A 14,011-nucleotide genomic window follows, 5' to 3' on the forward strand; every position below is an offset into this window, starting at 1 on the left:
TTCAAATGGTTGTCCTGTGTTTTTTCTCTTCTTTTTTCTCTCTGTTATTTAGTGTGCGACGACTTGACTGTATCTTTGCTATGTCATTTTAATCTTTCCACAGCACGCGAGGTGAATAAACCCGAAACAATACAGTGACGTCACACGTGACTACTGTGATGAACAGAAACAAGGATGGATGGACGGACAGTGGTACAAAAAGTAAGAAAAAGTTATTTCTCTGATAAAAGGTATCGCGTGAATTGTAGGTTCACGGTATAGGTTTTTTCTCTCATTTTTGAAGATCATATATACAGTTGTCTATAATTGCTTACATCCACTTCCTTTGAACTATGGTGGATAGTTGTCTCATTGGACGTCCTACCACATCTCCTTATTTTCATATTGAAATGACAGCAACTTAACGACACACACAAACATAGCCTGCTAGTATATACGTACATGGGAGACTGAAAAATTCTGTGCTTATTGGTAAATGATAAAAAAAAACATTAAAACTTTAAGGTATGCTATGACTAAGCTTTAAATATAAGGTAGATAGGGAGTAGGAAACACACATATTTTTTTTTTTTTTATTTGGCCTTAATGAAGAAGAAAAGCACACACACAATATATTAGAACTTGTACTAACATCCATTAAACGCTATGCTAATATATGTCTTTAAAAGAGAACCATTATTTTATTTTAATTTATTTTTTCTTCGTTTCAATCTTGGTTTTTGATTCTTTTTACATTAAATCTGTTTTTACTGTTGCAATAGTTTACAAATATTTTTAGTCCAAATACAATTCATTGATAATATATCCCCCTTTTTTGTCCGGATATTTTTTTTTTTTTTTTTTTGAAAAAGGGGGGGGGGGCTGGAGGTTTAGTTAAATGCAGTGGGAAAATGTTTTGCCCAAAGTCCAATGGTTCACACTGATGTGTTTTTGTCCTTCTGTCTCTTTTTAATCGTCCGTGTCACGGGATGCTGCTTCACCCTTTACCGGTTCTGGTTTCACTTGCATAGCTTATATAGGTATAATGCATATGTATAGCCAGAGTCTTCACTGTGACACACATTCCCCTTTTTGAGGGGAAATAAATAACTTTTGTAATTGTCAATTAAGATACAAATGATATGTACCACTGTCGAATTATAAAACTACAAAAATCTTCGTGTTTTGTTTTTGTTTTGTTTGTATCGAAACTTTCAGGCGGCCAGGCCACTTTGAGCTCAGATCATCGGTTATTGATAATAAAATTAATGAAATATATTTTGCTGAAAAATATGGTATATTCGATAAGACATATTCGAGTTTTTGACTTGAAAGTGCGCAAATTGTACATGCAAATGGAAATAAAAGCGAAGACGCATCATACAGAACAGTTGTTCAGTGCCTCAGATCCACTGAATACAAAGTCGCTCTCTGAAAAGTTCCCAACGCTAGATTAAATAAAAAGATGTTTCAAATTCGTATTCTAGATATTGGGTTTGTTCATTCGACTCTTGAATGTTTGCGAAATTTCGCTCGGGTTGAATAAAAATGTTATTTGAAGTTTTAGTAAAAATCTGCAATTAAACAATGGCGCGTGAACTTTTTGTGTGTTTCCCTCTAGCTGGAAACAAACTTATTACGAGGAGGAACATGCTTCCAGTGAATAAAAACGGAAAGAAACCTAAAGAGAAATGATTTTTCTTCCTCTGTACAATTTTACGACGATAGAATATTTGTGTAATGAGAAAAACTCGTAAATTTTCTGTCAACATACCTGCGAAGACAATTCAGTCGGTTCTACTTTAACTATTAATATCTTTTTACTGTGTACATCGAAAAATACACAGTTTATCTAACATGCAAGATTAATGACTGTTGAGCAATTTGGTATGCTATATGTGAATGTTTTTGATAGAATTATACTATAAATTATCATAAAAGTCTTCGAAGAAGCACATAATCATTTTACCGAGATCGCGTAATGGATTTTACAAGTTATTTTTAAGGGTGTCTTCGTCGAGGTCCGCGTTCGTCTGTTATAAATAAACGAGGCCTGGAATGGCGTTATTTTCAAATCGTTATTCGTAGTATAAACTTCGTAAAGGATAATATTTTGAATCATTCAAAATGGCAGACGCAACAGCAGCACCAGCAGTAGCACCAGCTAAATCACCAAAGAAAAAGGCAGCAGCCAAGCCAAAGAAGCCTTCCGCACATTCCTAAATACAGCGAGATGATTGGAAAAGCCATCGCCGCTTTGAAAGAACGTGGAGGTTCTTCAAGGCAAGCAATTCTGAAGTACATCATGGCCAACTTCAACGTCGGAAAAGATGCCAAGTCAGTAAATGCTCATTTAAAACTTGCACTCAGAGCCGGAGTTAAGAACAACAGTTTGAAGCAGTCCAAGGGAACTGGAGCATCCGGATCTTTCAGAATTGGAGAGGCTAAAGTAGTTAAAAAGAAGCCAGCAAAGGCAAAGAAAGCAGCCAAACCTAAGGCCGCCAAGCCTAAGAAGGCAAAGAGCACACCCAAGAAGAAGAAGCCAGCAGCAAAGAAACCAGCTGGAGAAAAAAAGGCTGCCAAACCAAAGGCAAAAAAACCAGCAGCAAAGAAAGCAGCCAAGCCAAAGAAGCCAGCAGCCAAGTCACCAGCAAAAAAGAAGGCAGCCAAACCAAAAGCCAAGAAGACCCCAAAGAAGAAGTAAACTGTTCCAGACTTCAGTCTGCAGAGGCTATTCAGCCACCAAAAGCCCTTTTAAGGGCTACCCAATTTATTCAAAAAGAATCTACAATTGTTGTACATTAGTTATCAAACTAAATCTAGCTGAGCCCTACCCTTTTCTTTACTTTTCTCTGAACTTTGCACTGGTCTCTGAAATATTTTTTGGGGTCACATTATTTCCATTGTTTGTTTTATTTCACTCCTTATGACTATACTATTTCTAACACCTAAGTATGCAGCTGGGTTTGTTTTTTTTTTTGGATATATTTTGTGTAGTTAGGCACCATTAAAGTTATATCAGTGTATTTTCACGCACTTATTTGAACTGAATATAACTTTTTCTATTCAGTTTTCGTTAGAGTGACAATCTACGAAAATAGGAAGTCATGCTAGGGTTTTATTGTGCTCTTTTTTTTAGGGGGAAGGGGGGTCAAAATCACACAGCTAACCTTCAACCGAAAAATCATTTTTGTCATTATGTGAGTTTTTCCATTTCTCTCTTCTTCTTCGTATTCAACTTGACTGACATTTTTTGTTGGACTTTTTCTACACGTAAGCAAAGTCAAAGGTTGGCTCTCTATTTCATATCAACTAGTCAATGGGGAGGTAACTCTAAAATTAAACTCAGTACTTTTTTTCAGTACTATATAAATAAACTGTTAAAATGTACATAATACAAAAGATGTATAACGTATCGTAAAAATCAGATTAGTAGCAAATGAATGCAGTGACGTTTGTCTGTTATTTATTTATTTTTTTATTTATTACTTGTCAAAATTACTACAATAATATTGTGTATTAAAAGTTAAAAGGAAACTCTAAAGTATGGAGGTTTTTGTTCAACCTTTAACAGTTCTGCAATTATTTTGTCATTTTATTACCTGCGATTTATTATGCAAATTTCACTATTCTCTACCTTTCGAATTTCATCTTTGTTTTACTCGTGTATAAAATAAATGCACCTACTTGTTTCTATGTTTCTTTCAAATGGTTGTCCTGTGTTTTTTTCTCTTCTTTTTTCTCTCTGTTATTTAGTGTGCGACGACTTGACTGTATCTTTGCTATGTCATTTTAATCTTTCCACAGCACGCGAGGTGAATAAACCCGAAACAATACAGTGACGTCACACGTGACTACTGTGATGAACAGAAACAAGGATGGATGGACGGACAGTGGTACAAAAAGTAAGAAAAAGTTATTTCTCTGATAAAAGGTATCGCGTGAATTGTAGGTTCACGGTATAGGTTTTTTCTCTCATTTTTGAAGATCATATATACAGTTGTCTATAATTGCTTACATCCACTTCCTTTGAACTATGGTGGATAGTTGTCTCATTGGACGTCCTACCACATCTCCTTATTTTCATATTGAAATGACAGCAACTTAACGACACACACAAACATAGCCTGCTAGTATATACGTACATGGGAGACTGAAAAATTCTGTGCTTATTGGTAAATGATAAAAAAAAACATTAAAACTTTAAGGTATGCTATGACTAAGCTTTAAATATAAGGTAGATAGGGAGTAGGAAACACACATATTTTTTTTTTTTTATTTGGCCTTAATGAAGAAGAAAAGCACACACACAATATATTAGAACTTGTACTAACATCCATTAAACGCTATGCTAATATATGTCTTTAAAAGAGAACCATTATTTTATTTTAATTTATTTTTTCTTCGTTTCAATCTTGGTTTTTGATTCTTTTTACATTAAATCTGTTTTTACTGTTGCAATAGTTTACAAATATTTTTAGTCCAAATACAATTCATTGATAATATATCCCCCCTTTTTTGTCCGGATATTTTTTTTTTTTTTTTTGAAAAAGGGGGGGGGGGGCTGGAGGTTTAGTTAAATGCAGTGGGAAAATGTTTTGCCCAAAGTCCAATGGTTCACACTGATGTGTTTTTGTCCTTCTGTCTCTTTTTAATCGTCCGTGTCACGGGATGCTGCTTCACCCTTTACCGGTTCTGGTTTCACTTGCATAGCTTATATAGGTATAATGCATATGTATAGCCAGAGTCTTCACTGTGACACACATTCCCCTTTTTGAGGGGAAATAAATAACTTTTGTAATTGTCAATTAAGATACAAATGATATGTACCACTGTCGAATTATAAAACTACAAAAATCTTCGTGTTTTGTTTTTGTTTTGTTTGTATCGAAACTTTCAGGCGGCCAGGCCACTTTGAGCTCAGATCATCGGTTATTGATAATAAAATTAATGAAATATATTTTGCTGAAAAATATGGTATATTCGATAAGACATATTCGAGTTTTTGACTTGAAAGTGCGCAAATTGTACATGCAAATGGAAATAAAAGCGAAGACGCATCATACAGAACAGTTGTTCAGTGCCTCAGATCCACTGAATACAAAGTCGCTCTCTGAAAAGTTCCCAACGCTAGATTAAATAAAAAGATGTTTCAAATTCGTATTCTAGATATTGGGTTTGTTCATTCGACTCTTGAATGTTTGCGAAATTTCGCTCGGGTTGAATAAAAATGTTATTTGAAGTTTTAGTAAAAATCTGCAATTAAACAATGGCGCGTGAACTTTTTGTGTGTTTCCCTCTAGCTGGAAACAAACTTATTACGAGGAGGAACATGCTTCCAGTGAATAAAAACGGAAAGAAACCTAAAGAGAAATGATTTTTCTTCCTCTGTACAATTTTACGACGATAGAATATTTGTGTAATGAGAAAAACTCGTAAATTTTCTGTCAACATACCTGCGAAGACAATTCAGTCGGTTCTACTTTAACTATTAATATCTTTTTACTGTGTACATCGAAAAATACACAGTTTATCTAACATGCAAGATTAATGACTGTTGAGCAATTTGGTATGCTATATGTGAATGTTTTTGATAGAATTATACTATAAATTATCATAAAAGTCTTCGAAGAAGCACATAATCATTTTACCGAGATCGCGTAATGGATTTTACAAGTTATTTTTAAGGGTGTCTTCGTCGAGGTCCGCGTTCGTCTGTTATAAATAAACGAGGCCTGGAATGGCGTTATTTTCAAATCGTTATTCGTAGTATAAACTTCGTAAAGGATAATATTTTGAATCATTCAAAATGGCAGACGCAACAGCAGCACCAGCAGTAGCACCAGCTAAATCACCAAAGAAAAAGGCAGCAGCCAAGCCAAAGAAGCCTTCCGCACATCCTAAATACAGCGAGATGATTGGAAAAGCCATCGCCGCTTTGAAAGAACGTGGAGGTTCTTCAAGGCAAGCAATTCTGAAGTACATCATGGCCAACTTCAACGTCGGAAAAGATGCCAAGTCAGTAAATGCTCATTTAAAACTTGCACTCAGAGCCGGAGTTAAGAACAACAGTTTGAAGCAGTCAAGGGAACTGGAGCATCCGGATCTTTCAGAATTGGAGAGGCTAAAGTAGTTAAAAAGAAGCCAGCAAAGGCAAAGAAAGCAGCCAAACTAAGGCCGCCAAGCCTAAGAAGGCAAAGAGCACACCCAAGAAGAAGAAGCCAGCAGCAAAGAAACCAGCTGGAGAAAAAAAGGCTGCCAAACCAAAGGCAAAAAAACCAGCAGCAAAGAAAGCAGCCAAGCCAAAGAAGCCAGCAGCCAAGTCACCAGCAAAAAAGAAGGCAGCCAAACCAAAAGCCAAGAAGACCCCAAAGAAGAAGTAAACTGTTCCAGACTTCAGTCTGCAGAGGCTATTCAGCCACCAAAAGCCCTTTTAAGGGCTACCCAATTTATTCAAAAAGAATCTACAATTGTTGTACATTAGTTATCAAACTAAATCTAGCTGAGCCCTACCCTTTTCTTTACTTTTCTCTGAACTTTGCACTGGTCTCTGAAATATTTTTTGGGGTCACATTATTTCCATTGTTTGTTTTATTTCACTCCTTATGACTATACTATTTCTAACACCTAAGTATGCAGCTGGGTTTGTTTTTTTTTTTTGGATATATTTTGTGTAGTTAGGCACCATTAAAGTTATATCAGTGTATTTTCACGCACTTATTTGAACTGAATATAACTTTTTCTATTCAGTTTTCGTTAGAGTGACAATCTACGAAAATAGGAAGTCATGCTAGGGTTTTATTGTGCTCTTTTTTTTAGGGGGAAGGGGGTCAAAATCACACAGCTAACCTTCAACCGAAAAATCATTTTTGTCATTATGTGAGTTTTTCCATTTCTCTCTTCTTCTTCGTATTCAACTTGACTGACATTTTTTGTTGGACTTTTTCTACACGTAAGCAAAGTCAAAGGTTGGCTCTCTATTTCATATCAACTAGTCAATGGGGAGGTAACTCTAAAATTAAACTCAGTACTTTTTTTCAGTACTATATAAATAAACTGTTAAAATGTACATAATACAAAAGATGTATAACGTATCGTAAAAATCAGATTAGTAGCAAATGAATGCAGTGACGTTTGTCTGTTATTTATTTATTTTTTTATTTATTACTTGTCAAAATTACTACAATAATATTGTGTATTAAAAGTTAAAAGGAAACTCTAAAGTATGGAGGTTTTTGTTCAACCTTTAACAGTTCTGCAATTATTTTGTCATTTTATTACCTGCGATTTATTATGCAAATTTCACTATTCTCTACCTTTCGAATTTCATCTTTGTTTTACTCGTGTATAAAATAAATGCACCTACTTGTTTCTATGTTTCTTTCAAATGGTTGTCCTGTGTTTTTTCTCTTCTTTTTTCTCTCTGTTATTTAGTGTGCGACGACTTGACTGTATCTTTGCTATGTCATTTTAATCTTTCCACAGCACGCGAGGTGAATAAACCCGAAACAATACAGTGACGTCACACGTGACTACTGTGATGAACAGAAACAAGGATGGATGGACGGACAGTGGTACAAAAAGTAAGAAAAAGTTATTTCTCTGATAAAAGGTATCGCGTGAATTGTAGGTTCACGGTATAGGTTTTTTTCTCTCATTTTTGAAGATCATATATACAGTTGTCTATAATTGCTTACATCCACTTCCTTTGAACTATGGTGGATAGTTGTCTCATTGGACGTCCTACCACATCTCCTTATTTTCATATTGAAATGACAGCAACTTAACGACACACACAAACATAGCCTGCTAGTATATACGTACATGGGAGACTGAAAAATTCTGTGCTTATTGGTAAATGATAAAAAAAAACATTAAAACTTTAAGGTATGCTATGACTAAGCTTTAAATATAAGGTAGATAGGGAGTAGGAAACACACATATTTTTTTTTTTTTATTTGGCCTTAATGAAGAAGAAAAGCACACACACAATATATTAGAACTTGTACTAACATCCATTAAACGCTATGCTAATATATGTCTTTAAAAGAGAACCATTATTTTATTTTAATTTATTTTTTCTTCGTTTCAATCTTGGTTTTTGATTCTTTTTACATTAAATCTGTTTTTACTGTTGCAATAGTTTACAAATATTTTTAGTCCAAATACAATTCATTGATAATATATCCCCCCTTTTTTGTCCGGATATTTTTTTTTTTTTTTTTTGAAAAAGGGGGGGGGGCTGGAGGTTTAGTTAAATGCAGTGGGAAAATGTTTTGCCCAAAGTCCAATGGTTCACACTGATGTGTTTTTGTCCTTCTGTCTCTTTTTAATCGTCCGTGTCACGGGATGCTGCTTCACCCTTTACCGGTTCTGGTTTCACTTGCATAGCTTATATAGGTATAATGCATATGTATAGCCAGAGTCTTCACTGTGACACACATTCCCCTTTTTGAGGGGAAATAAATAACTTTTGTAATTGTCAATTAAGATACAAATGATATGTACCACTGTCGAATTATAAAACTACAAAAATCTTCGTGTTTTGTTTTTGTTTTGTTTGTATCGAAACTTTCAGGCGGCCAGGCCACTTTGAGCTCAGATCATCGGTTATTGATAATAAAATTAATGAAATATATTTTGCTGAAAAATATGGTATATTCGATAAGACATATTCGAGTTTTTGACTTGAAAGTGCGCAAATTGTACATGCAAATGGAAATAAAAGCGAAGACGCATCATACAGAACAGTTGTTCAGTGCCTCAGATCCACTGAATACAAAGTCGCTCTCTGAAAAGTTCCCAACGCTAGATTAAATAAAAAGATGTTTCAAATTCGTATTCTAGATATTGGGTTTGTTCATTCGACTCTTGAATGTTTGCGAAATTTCGCTCGGGTTGAATAAAAATGTTATTTGAAGTTTTAGTAAAAATCTGCAATTAAACAATGGCGCGTGAACTTTTTGTGTGTTTCCCTCTAGCTGGAAACAAACTTATTACGAGGAGGAACATGCTTCCAGTGAATAAAAACGGAAAGAAACCTAAAGAGAAATGATTTTTCTTCCTCTGTACAATTTTACGACGATAGAATATTTGTGTAATGAGAAAAACTCGTAAATTTTCTGTCAACATACCTGCGAAGACAATTCAGTCGGTTCTACTTTAACTATTAATATCTTTTTACTGTGTACATCGAAAATACACAGTTTATCTAACATGCAAGATTAATGACTGTTGAGCAATTTGGTATGCTATATGTGAATGTTTTTGATAGAATTATACTATAAATTATCATAAAAGTCTTCGAAGAAGCACATAATCATTTTACCGAGATCGCGTAATGGATTTTACAAGTTATTTTTAAGGGTGTCTTCGTCGAGGTCCGCGTTCGTCTGTTATAAATAAACGAGGCCTGGAATGGCGTTATTTTCAAATCGTTATTCGTAGTATAAACTTCGTAAAGGATAATATTTTGAATCATTCAAAATGGCAGACGCAACAGCAGCACCAGCAGTAGCACCAGCTAAATCACCAAAGAAAAAGGCAGCAGCCAAGCAAAGAAGCCTTCCGCACATCCTAAATACAGCGAGATGATTGGAAAAGCCATCGCCGCTTTGAAAGAACGTGGAGGTTCTTCAAGGCAAGCAATTCTGAAGTACATCATGGCCAACTTCAACGTCGGAAAAGATGCCAAGTCAGTAAATGCTCATTTAAAACTTGCACTCAGAGCCGGAGTTAAGAACAACAGTTTGAAGCAGTCCAAGGGAACTGGAGCATCCGGATCTTTCAGAATTGGAGAGGCTAAAGTAGTTAAAAAGAAGCCAGCAAAGGCAAAGAAAGCAGCCAAACCTAAGGCCGCCAAGCCTAAGAAGGCAAAGAGCACACCCAAGAAGAAGAAGCCAGCAGCAAAGAAACCAGCTGGAGAAAAAAAGGCTGCCAAACCAAAGGCAAAAAAACCAGCAGCAAAGAAAGCAGCCAAGCCAAAGAAGCCAGCAGCCAAGTCACCAGCAAAAAAGAAGGCAGCCAAACCAAAAGCCAAGAAGACCCCAAAGAAGAAGTAAACTGTTCCAGACTTCAGTCTGCAGAGGCTATTCAGCCACCAAAAGCCCTTTTAAGGGCTACCCAATTTATTCAAAAAGAATCTACAATTGTTGTACATTAGTTATCAAACTAAATCTAGCTGAGCCCTACCCTTTTCTTTACTTTTCTCTGAACTTTGCACTGGTCTCTGAAATATTTTTTGGGGTCACATTATTTCCATTGTTTGTTTTATTTCACTCCTTATGACTATACTATTTCTAACACCTAAGTATGCAGCTGGGTTTGTTTTTTTTTTTCGGATATATTTTGTGTAGTTAGGCACCATTAAAGTTATATCAGTGTATTTTCACGCACTTATTTGAACTGAATATAACTTTTTCTATTCAGTTTTCGTTAGAGTGACAATCTACGAAAATAGGAAGTCATGCTAGGGTTTTATTGTGCTCTTTTTTTTAGGGGAAGGGGGTCAAAATCACACAGCTAACCTTCAACCGAAAAATCATTTTTGTCATTATGTGAGTTTTTCCATTTCTCTCTTCTTCTTCGTATTCAACTTGACTGACATTTTTTGTTGGACTTTTTCTACACGTAAGCAAAGTCAAAGGTTGGCTCTCTATTTCATATCAACTAGTCAATGGGGAGGTAACTCTAAAATTAAACTCAGTACTTTTTTTCAGTACTATATAAATAAACTGTTAAAATGTACATAATACAAAAGATGTATAACGTATCGTAAAAATCAGATTAGTAGCAAATGAATGCAGTGACGTTTGTCTGTTATTTATTTATTTTTTTATTTATTACTTGTCAAAATTACTACAATAATATTGTGTATTAAAAGTTAAAAGGAAACTCTAAAGTATGGAGGTTTTTGTTCAACCTTTAACAGTTCTGCAATTATTTTGTCATTTTATTACCTGCGATTTATTATGCAAATTTCACTATTCTCTACCTTTCGAATTTCATCTTTGTTTTACTCGTGTATAAAATAAATGCACCTACTTGTTTCTATGTTTCTTTCAAATGGTTGTCCTGTGTTTTTTTCTCTTCTTTTTTCTCTCTGTTATTTAGTGTGCGACGACTTGACTGTATCTTTGCTATGTCATTTTAATCTTTCCACAGCACGCGAGGTGAATAAACCCGAAACAATACAGTGACGTCACACGTGACTACTGTGATGAACAGAAACAAGGATGGATGGACGGACAGTGGTACAAAAAGTAAGAAAAAGTTATTTCTCTGATAAAAGGTATCGCGTGAATTGTAGGTTCACGGTATAGGTTTTTTCTCTCATTTTTGAAGATCATATATACAGTTGTCTATAATTGCTTACATCCACTTCCTTTGAACTATGGTGGATAGTTGTCTCATTGGACGTCCTACCACATCTCCTTATTTTCATATTGAAATGACAGCAACTTAACGACACACACAAACATAGCCTGCTAGTATATACGTACATGGGAGACTGAAAAATTCTGTGCTTATTGGTAAATGATAAAAAAAAACATTAAAACTTTAAGGTATGCTATGACTAAGCTTTAAATATAAGGTAGATAGGGAGTAGGAAACACACATATTTTTTTTTTTTATTTGGCCTTAATGAAGAAGAAAAGCACACACACAATATATTAGAACTTGTACTAACATCCATTAAACGCTATGCTAATATATGTCTTTAAAAGAGAACCATTATTTTATTTTAATTTATTTTTTCTTCGTTTCAATCTTGGTTTTTGATTCTTTTTACATTAAATCTGTTTTTACTGTTGCAATAGTTTACAAATATTTTTAGTCCAAATACAATTCATTGATAATATATCCCCCCTTTTTTGTCCGGATATTTTTTTTTTTTTTTTTTTGAAAAAGGGGGGGGGGCTGGAGGTTTAGTTAAATGCAGTGGGAAAATGTTTTGCCCAAAGTCCAATGGTTCACACTGATGTGTTTTTGTCCTTCTGTCTCTTTTTAATCGTCCGTGTCACGGGATGCTGCTTCACCCTTTACCGGTTCTGGTTTCACTTGCATAGCTTATATAGGTATAATGCATATGTATAGCCAGAGTCTTCACTGTGACACACATTCCCCTTTTTGAGGGGAAATAAATAACTTTTGTAATTGTCAATTAAGATACAAATGATATGTACCACTGTCGAATTATAAAACTACAAAAATCTTCGTGTTTTGTTTTTGTTTTGTTTGTATCGAAACTTTCAGGCGGCCAGGCCACTTTGAGCTCAGATCATCGGTTATTGATAATAAAATTAATGAAATATATTTTGCTGAAAAATATGGTATATTCGATAAGACATATTCGAGTTTTTGACTTGAAAGTGCGCAAATTGTACATGCAAATGGAAATAAAAGCGAAGACGCATCATACAGAACAGTTGTTCAGTGCCTCAGATCCACTGAATACAAAGTCGCTCTCTGAAAAGTTCCCAACGCTAGATTAAATAAAAAGATGTTTCAAATTCGTATTCTAGATATTGGGTTTGTTCATTCGACTCTTGAATGTTTGCGAAATTTCGCTCGGGTTGAATAAAAATGTTATTTGAAGTTTTAGTAAAAATCTGCAATTAAACAATGGCGCGTGAACTTTTTGTGTGTTTCCCTCTAGCTGGAAACAAACTTATTACGAGGAGGAACATGCTTCCAGTGAATAAAAACGGAAAGAAACCTAAAGAGAAATGATTTTTCTTCCTCTGTACAATTTTACGACGATAGAATATTTGTGTAATGAGAAAAACTCGTAAATTTTCTGTCAACATACCTGCGAAGACAATTCAGTCGGTTCTACTTTAACTATTAATATCTTTTTACTGTGTACATCGAAAAATACACAGTTTATCTAACATGCAAGATTAATGACTGTTGAGCAATTTGGTATGCTATATGTGAATGTTTTTGATAGAATTATACTATAAATTATCATAAAAGTCTTCGAAGAAGCACATAATCATTTTACCGAGATCGCGTAATGGATTTTACAAGTTATTTTTAAGGGTGTCTTCGTCGAGGTCCGCGTTCGTCTGTTATAAATAAACGAGGCCTGGAATGGCGTTATTTTCAAATCGTTATTCGTAGTATAAACTTCGTAAAGGATAATATTTTGAATCATTCAAAATGGCAGACGCAACAGCAGCACCAGCAGTAGCACCAGCTAAATCACCAAAGAAAAAGGCAGCAGCCAAGCCAAAGAAGCCTTCCGCACATCCTAAATACAGCGAGATGATTGGAAAAGCCATCGCCGCTTTGAAAGAACGTGGAGGTTCTTCAAGGCAAGCAATTCTGAAGTACATCATGGCCAACTTCAACGTCGGAAAAGATGCCAAGTCAGTAAATGCTCATTTAAAACTTGCACTCAGAGCCGGAGTTAAGAACAACAGTTTGAAGCAGTCCAAGGGAACTGGAGCATCCGGATCTTTCAGAATTGGAGAGGCTAAAGTAGTTAAAAAGAAGCCAGCAAAGGCAAAGAAAGCAGCCAAACCTAAGGCCGCCAAGCCTAAGAAGGCAAAGAGCACACCCAAGAAGAAGAAGCCAGCAGCAAAGAAACCAGCTGGAGAAAAAAAGGCTGCCAAACCAAAGGCAAAAAAACCAGCAGCAAAGAAAGCAGCCAAGCCAAAGAAGCCAGCAGCCAAGTCACCAGCAAAAAAGAAGGCAGCCAAACCAAAAGCCAAGAAGACCCCAAAGAAGAAGTAAACTGTTCCAGACTTCAGTCTGCAGAGGCTATTCAGCCACCAAAAGCCCTTTTAAGGGCTACCCAATTTATTCAAAAAGAATCTACAATTGTTGTACATTAGTTATCAAACTAAATCTAGCTGAGCCCTACCCTTTTCTTTACTTTTCTCTGAACTTTGCACTGGTCTCTGAAATATTTTTTGGGGTCACATTATTTCCATTGTTTGTTTTATTTCACTCCTTATGACTATACTATTTCTAACACCTAAGTATGCAGCTGGGTTTGTTTTTTTTTTTTGGATATATTTTGTGT

The 14,011-nt window shown here is 35.2% G+C and overlaps 4 protein-coding genes across 4 annotated transcripts; all 4 read left to right on the forward strand.

Moving 5' to 3' along the window:
* Positions 1-2,201: 2,201 nt before the first annotated feature.
* Positions 2,202-2,756, forward strand: LOC139505677 (late histone H1-like). Its single transcript, XM_071295167.1, has one exon. The coding sequence runs from the start codon at positions 2,213-2,215 to the stop codon at positions 2,681-2,683; it is 471 nt and encodes a 156-aa protein (XP_071151268.1). The 5' UTR covers positions 2,202-2,212; the 3' UTR covers positions 2,684-2,756.
* A 3,032-nt stretch (positions 2,757-5,788) lies between these two features.
* Positions 5,789-6,362, forward strand: LOC139505678 (histone H1-delta-like). Its single transcript, XM_071295168.1, has 2 exons — positions 5,789-6,050; positions 6,124-6,362. The coding sequence occupies exons 1-2, from the start codon at positions 5,789-5,791 to the stop codon at positions 6,360-6,362; spliced, it is 501 nt and encodes a 166-aa protein (XP_071151269.1).
* Positions 6,363-9,554: 3,192 nt separating this feature from the next.
* On the forward strand, positions 9,555-10,113 carry LOC139505676 (late histone H1-like). The gene has a single exon (XM_071295166.1). The coding sequence runs from the start codon at positions 9,570-9,572 to the stop codon at positions 10,038-10,040; it is 471 nt and encodes a 156-aa protein (XP_071151267.1). The 5' UTR covers positions 9,555-9,569; the 3' UTR covers positions 10,041-10,113.
* Positions 10,114-13,143: 3,030 nt separating this feature from the next.
* On the forward strand, positions 13,144-13,798 carry LOC139505675 (histone H1-delta-like). The gene has a single exon (XM_071295165.1). The coding sequence runs from the start codon at positions 13,144-13,146 to the stop codon at positions 13,717-13,719; it is 576 nt and encodes a 191-aa protein (XP_071151266.1). The 3' UTR covers positions 13,720-13,798.
* Positions 13,799-14,011: the final 213 nt, after the last annotated feature.

The sequence above is a fragment of the Mytilus edulis genome, unplaced genomic scaffold (genome assembly GCF_963676685.1).
Source record: "Mytilus edulis unplaced genomic scaffold, xbMytEdul2.2 SCAFFOLD_2209, whole genome shotgun sequence".
Taxonomy (NCBI): domain Eukaryota; kingdom Metazoa; phylum Mollusca; class Bivalvia; order Mytilida; family Mytilidae; genus Mytilus; species Mytilus edulis.